This window comes from Alnus glutinosa, chromosome 4, assembly GCF_958979055.1.
Source record: "Alnus glutinosa chromosome 4, dhAlnGlut1.1, whole genome shotgun sequence".
NCBI classification, from domain to species: domain Eukaryota; kingdom Viridiplantae; phylum Streptophyta; class Magnoliopsida; order Fagales; family Betulaceae; genus Alnus; species Alnus glutinosa.
The window spans coordinates 21,968,122-21,973,595 of NC_084889.1; the positions used below are offsets into that span (position 1 = coordinate 21,968,122).

A 5,474-nucleotide genomic window follows, 5' to 3' on the forward strand; every position below is an offset into this window, starting at 1 on the left:
TTGGGGCTTTCAAAAACAAAATTAAGAGAATAGGTTACAGTGGGACCACTATTAATAATAGAGCAAACAAAAAAAAAAACTCTTAAACAAAATTTGCATACATAATTTTTTTTAATATTTTTAATTTATTTTTGTTTAACTTTATTTTTAAAAAAAAATTCTTGACTCCGCCACTGCGTGTGAGCATTTTGTAAATACATCCTTAGTCTGTGATAACTGATTCATAACTACATTGTGGCATATTTGTTGTCATCGTGGCACAACAGTGATTACCTTATAAAGTGACCTTGGATAATTCTGCAAAAATATTCTTTTATGGCAATTATGCCTGCTCGTAGTATTTTGGAATGTGAATCATTATTTTGTTTTAAATTTTCAATTCCCCAAACCCCATTATTTGTGCTACTTACTGAGCGTCAACTCATCCTTACACACTATCAAATGACTTACCCACACCGAGGACTAACAAAATCAATAACCAAAAGCACCAAAATTGATACATATATCCATGGACTTTCTTATGATCGATCATATCATAAAGGTAGCCACATACAGGAAAAAATCCACAAAGTACACAGTAGTTATACACAGCAAGATTAAGGAAAAACCAAAAACAAAAACCGAAACATCATTCTTAATTCACCCTTTCACAGTCTAAAAGCCAAGCTAGAGAGCTTCTCAAATTTTTTATGGGTTTTTCAGCTTGTAGTTGTCATTTGTGTTTAATTCTCTAATGACAACTTCCATTGTAAAAAAAAGTATAGCCGAAGAATGAATAGAAGGGCCAGAAGGGATTGTTAAAGTCTAACATTCAAAAATATGGTAGACTTATGCTTTTTTGGATTTCAATAACTAAAGACATTTTGATGTAAAGTCTTAATGATTTATTGTCATGTGGAACCAAAACTTGTGTATTAATCATATGTGAGAACAATAGTTTAAATCCACGTTGTTTTGAAGGTTTAGATTAATGTTTTATAGTCAATAGCTAATATTTCTTAGGCCTTTAACTTTAACAGGAGCATTCTCTAGGAGGCAATAATCAATTTCTTGTGGATAGTGCAACAAACATTCTCTCTTATAGTCTTTGTACCAAATAGCTAAAAGAAAACTCCTTCACTACCTAGAATGAATTCGTCACGGATGTAGGTTTAACCAATTCATTTCAAAAGGATAATTTTACCTTTTTTCTGTATAAAGTGGAATTAAATAGATAAGATGAGATAACATGCTTTTTGACTTGGCTAATATTTGAAACTACATTTTAATCTCACAACTATTCCACAATACTAAACTGGCAGGCCCAAATACTAGAGGAGTTCATACCCTACTTCCTTTGCTCCACTGCCACCAAAGATTAAGAATTCGAGATAGAAAGAAAGATTGGTTGGTGGGGCAAGCAAGATGAACCAATCGCTTATACCTTCTATTAAATGAATTTAATTCAAGGGGAGGAGTGGGGAGTATCAATTTCGCAGAAGGACCAATAGCCGTGGCCATAGGGAGCGAGATCTCGATGTTTATATGTGTGATTTTGACTTGGAAGGGTTTGTGGGGACTACCACGTCAGAAATGTGAAATAATTGCAGGATAAAAATTTGATGTATACAGCATACTCTTTTGGCTTAAAAAGGGAAGAGACTAGAAAATGATAATTCTTACTCTTCCCCCTCCCCCAGTCACCCACTATCCCTATTCATAGTGTTTAGGACCCTCCCTCCCTTCCCACCTACCACCCTACCCTCTATCCCTATTTGTAATGGGAATGACCCTCCCTCCCTCTCTTCTCCATTAAATTTCTTTTCCTACTATAGTTAAAAAAAAAAAAATTGTTATTTTCAAAGTATTTGTAGCTCTTTCCTCACATAATGAATTCTCTTTTGAAGTTTTTTTAAAGGACCCACCTTCTCAATCCCCTACCATCTATCCCTATTTGTAGTGGGAAGGACCTTCTCATTCTTCCCTGTTAATGTATTTTTCTGATGCACTTAAATAAATAAATAAAAATGTTGCCTTCAAATTATTTACACCTCGTTCCTTAAATGATAAATTCTCTTTCGAAAAAGTTTAAAGGACCCTCCCCCTGCCCTATATGGATATACATGCGGGCGGATATTAATCACTCGCATTCGCTCCGCATATGTGGATGTGAATAGCAGTTTTAAGGGATGCAAATGTGTTTAACTAACCACATCCACATACCCTTTATATACTATTTATTTTATACATTTCTTATATATATTCATGAAAACAACATTATTTTAGTGTTTCATACCAAAATATATCTATATAACGTCGTTTTTGATTAAGTATAGGTTATGTTTACATTAGTTTGGTTTGATATGTTGTTTTCTCATATAATATGTGAAGTCCAACATCGCTTAGGTATAGGAATGATGATGTGCTTATATGAGTATTCGCATCCTTCTTGACACAAAACGTTTTAATGCCGTGATAGCCATGAGCAAATCAGAACTCCGCAGTTAAGCGTGCTTATGAGAGAATAGTATCAGGATGGGTGACATCCTAGGAAGTTTGGTTCGAGGGAGCCAAAAGCAGACAATATTGTATTGTTGGGTGTGGGTTGTTACATAACACTTTATCAAAAAGACAAAAGTAATATGAAATCAATATAGTTTCAAAAAATTATGGCTTAAAAACAATTAAAACAAATCCAAAACACTAAAAACAAGCCTAAAATATTTTTAAAATATGTCCTAATAGAGACCCAAAGAAGAATAAGAAAAAAGAATAAAATAAACTCATTACATAATATACGGATAGCAAATAATAACCGCACAGATATGATCTCTTTCCTTGCATGATAAATTCCCTTTTGAATTTGTTTAAAGGACCACCCCAAACACCCTATATCCCTATTTGTAGTGGGAAGGTCCCTCCCTCCCTTCTCTCCTTCCACCCTACCCTCTATCCTATTTGTAGTGGGAAGGACCCTCCCAAGCTCCCTTCCTCAAATGTTCTTTTTCTGATGTACTAAAAAAAATAAAATGTTGCTTTCAAATTATTTGCATCTCTTTCCTTAAATGATAAATTCTCTTTTAAATGTGTTTAAAGGACCCTCCCACCCAACCCCCGGCCCTACTCTCTATCCCTATATGTATGTGGAACTTAATGACCCTCCCTCCCTAACGCTTAATGTTCTTTTTATTATGCACTTAAAATGTCATATATATTGCTTTTAAGTTATTTGCATCTTTTTCCTTATATGATACATTTTCTTTTGAATTTGTTTAAAGGACCCACCCCCCTTACCCCCTGCCTTCTATCCCTATTTGTAGTGGGAAGGACACTCCCTACCAGTTTTTAATGAACCCACGCGACATTTTAGGGCATATTTTTAAGTTGGATGCCTATAAATACCAGTGTGGGTTTCAATCGTTCTTCATATCTTCAAGATCATGTCTACACTATTCTCTCTCGTCCTTACCAAGGTTGCCATCCTCCTCTTGTGCATTGCTCCTATTTCACTTTCTCTAACTTTTAAGAAGATTCCATTGCCAACAGGTGCCACAGGTCCTGCATCTTTTGCCTTTGACTTGTTTGGTGGACCCTATGTGGGTGTCCAAGACGGTCGAATTCTCAAATATGAAGGACCCACTATTGGTTTCGTAGATTTTGCCTTCGACACACCAACTAGGTTGATTTGGAACATATTCACATAAACAAAATCATTTTATAAGAGTTAATGTTTAGTTATACATAAACTTAGACAAAAACATGTGAAGAATAGCTAGCACCAAATAATTAATTAGTTTTAGAGGCAGCATTATATTAGATATTGCTCTTTAAGCTTTATAATTAATGTATTTGAAACGTACAGATTAATGTATTTTTTGTGGAAAATCTGATTGATCAGGTCGAAGACGGTATGTGATGGCCAAACTAATGATTCTTTGGGACCCACCTGTGGGAGGCCATTTGGTTTGGATTTCAACATTTTGACGCAGCAGCTCTACGTAGCTGATGCATATTTTGGGCTTCTGGTGGTGGGATCTAATGGAAGGCTGGGAACCATTCTCGCCAGCGGTGTTAATGGGACGCGCTTCCGCTTCCTTAATAGTGTAGGCCTCGACCCGTTAACTGGAGGTGTTTACTTCACATAATTTAGTGATGTTTACCAGCTAAGGTACCTAGCTAATTTCTCATATCTCGCCTTTGAAATTTTCAAAAAGAAACACAAAATATATAGAAATAACATACATGAGAGATGGATGAATATATGGTACTGTTTACTGTTTGTGATGCAGCAATATTACTCAGGCAATACTTAATGGCGATGCAACAGAAAGTTTATTAAAATATGATCCAAAGACAAGGCAGGTTACTGTGTTGCTAACAAGGCTTTCTGGAGCTGCCGGGGTTGCAGTTAGTGTTGAAGGTGCATTTGTTCTCGTCTCAGAGCAGATAGGTCAAAGAATTCAGAGGTTTTGGATCAAAGGTCCTAAAAGAAATACGGCCGAAACTTTCATAACCTTCCAAGGAAGACCAAATAAAATCACAAGAACCGGATTTGGAGATTTTTTGGTGGCAGTGAATGTAATAACAAACCAATCTACCCAAGACGTTCTGCCCACCGTGGTAAGGATCAATGCATTTGGCACTGTTGTAAAAAGGGTGGCACTTGACAGGCAGTATAACGACACGGGAGTCACTGAAGTTATAGAACATCTTGGCGAATATTATATCGGGTCTCAATATGTGAATGTGACTTTTGTTGGTGTCTATGGCATCCTCTAAAGAGTCTTCAAATATTGGCATTTAATTTGCATGTATTGGCAACCAGTACAGCTACTAATTAAATAAGAGTTGCACTTTCAATTTTATATCATGTGCATGCTTTTGTTTGTTTTATGCTCGATCAACTAGCTAGAAATGGCGTGAGTGCCAAACCTAGAACAGATATTAACCATGTATAATCATATAAGAAAATAAAATAAAAAATGTAGAAATAACCAGGAACTACTGTGTTTTAGAATATATATTTTTCATATTGCGTTGATCCACAAATATTCTCCACTTAGATTTGATTGCAGAGAGATTTGATTATCATACTTATATTCACTCACCTACCACAATTTTCCTATAAATATGGACCTTTGTGTTGTAAACATCGTTCGAGTTAAATGAGAGCACAATGTACGTAGCCCTTAGACCGGCAATTCACAGTGTTGGACATAGGTGTACGTCTTATACAGAACCACTCCAAAATTCTTAAGCTATTGCTTCTGTTTGCCTCTCCATATTTATATTCCCTATAAATTTCTAGAGCGCGATTCACAATGCGTTACGAGCCTGAGAAACAGACCTCATAACAGGACCTTAAACAAGAAAGTTGGCAAGTTGAGTTCTGTGAGACTTCCTGTAGCGCCCCAGATTTTAAGACATAAAATATAACGTCTTAATATAGAAATTGAAGACCTAATAATAAGACAAAAAAAATATATGAATACTTA

General features: G+C 35.6%; 1 protein-coding gene across 1 annotated transcript; it reads left to right on the forward strand.

Moving 5' to 3' along the window:
• Window positions 1–3,419: 3,419 nt before the first annotated feature.
• On the forward strand, window positions 3,420–4,758 carry LOC133866214 (protein STRICTOSIDINE SYNTHASE-LIKE 12-like). Its single transcript, XM_062302753.1, has 3 exons — window positions 3,420–3,658; window positions 3,878–4,096; window positions 4,269–4,758. The coding sequence occupies exons 1-3, from the start codon at window positions 3,420–3,422 to the stop codon at window positions 4,756–4,758; spliced, it is 948 nt and encodes a 315-aa protein (XP_062158737.1).
• Window positions 4,759–5,474: the final 716 nt, after the last annotated feature.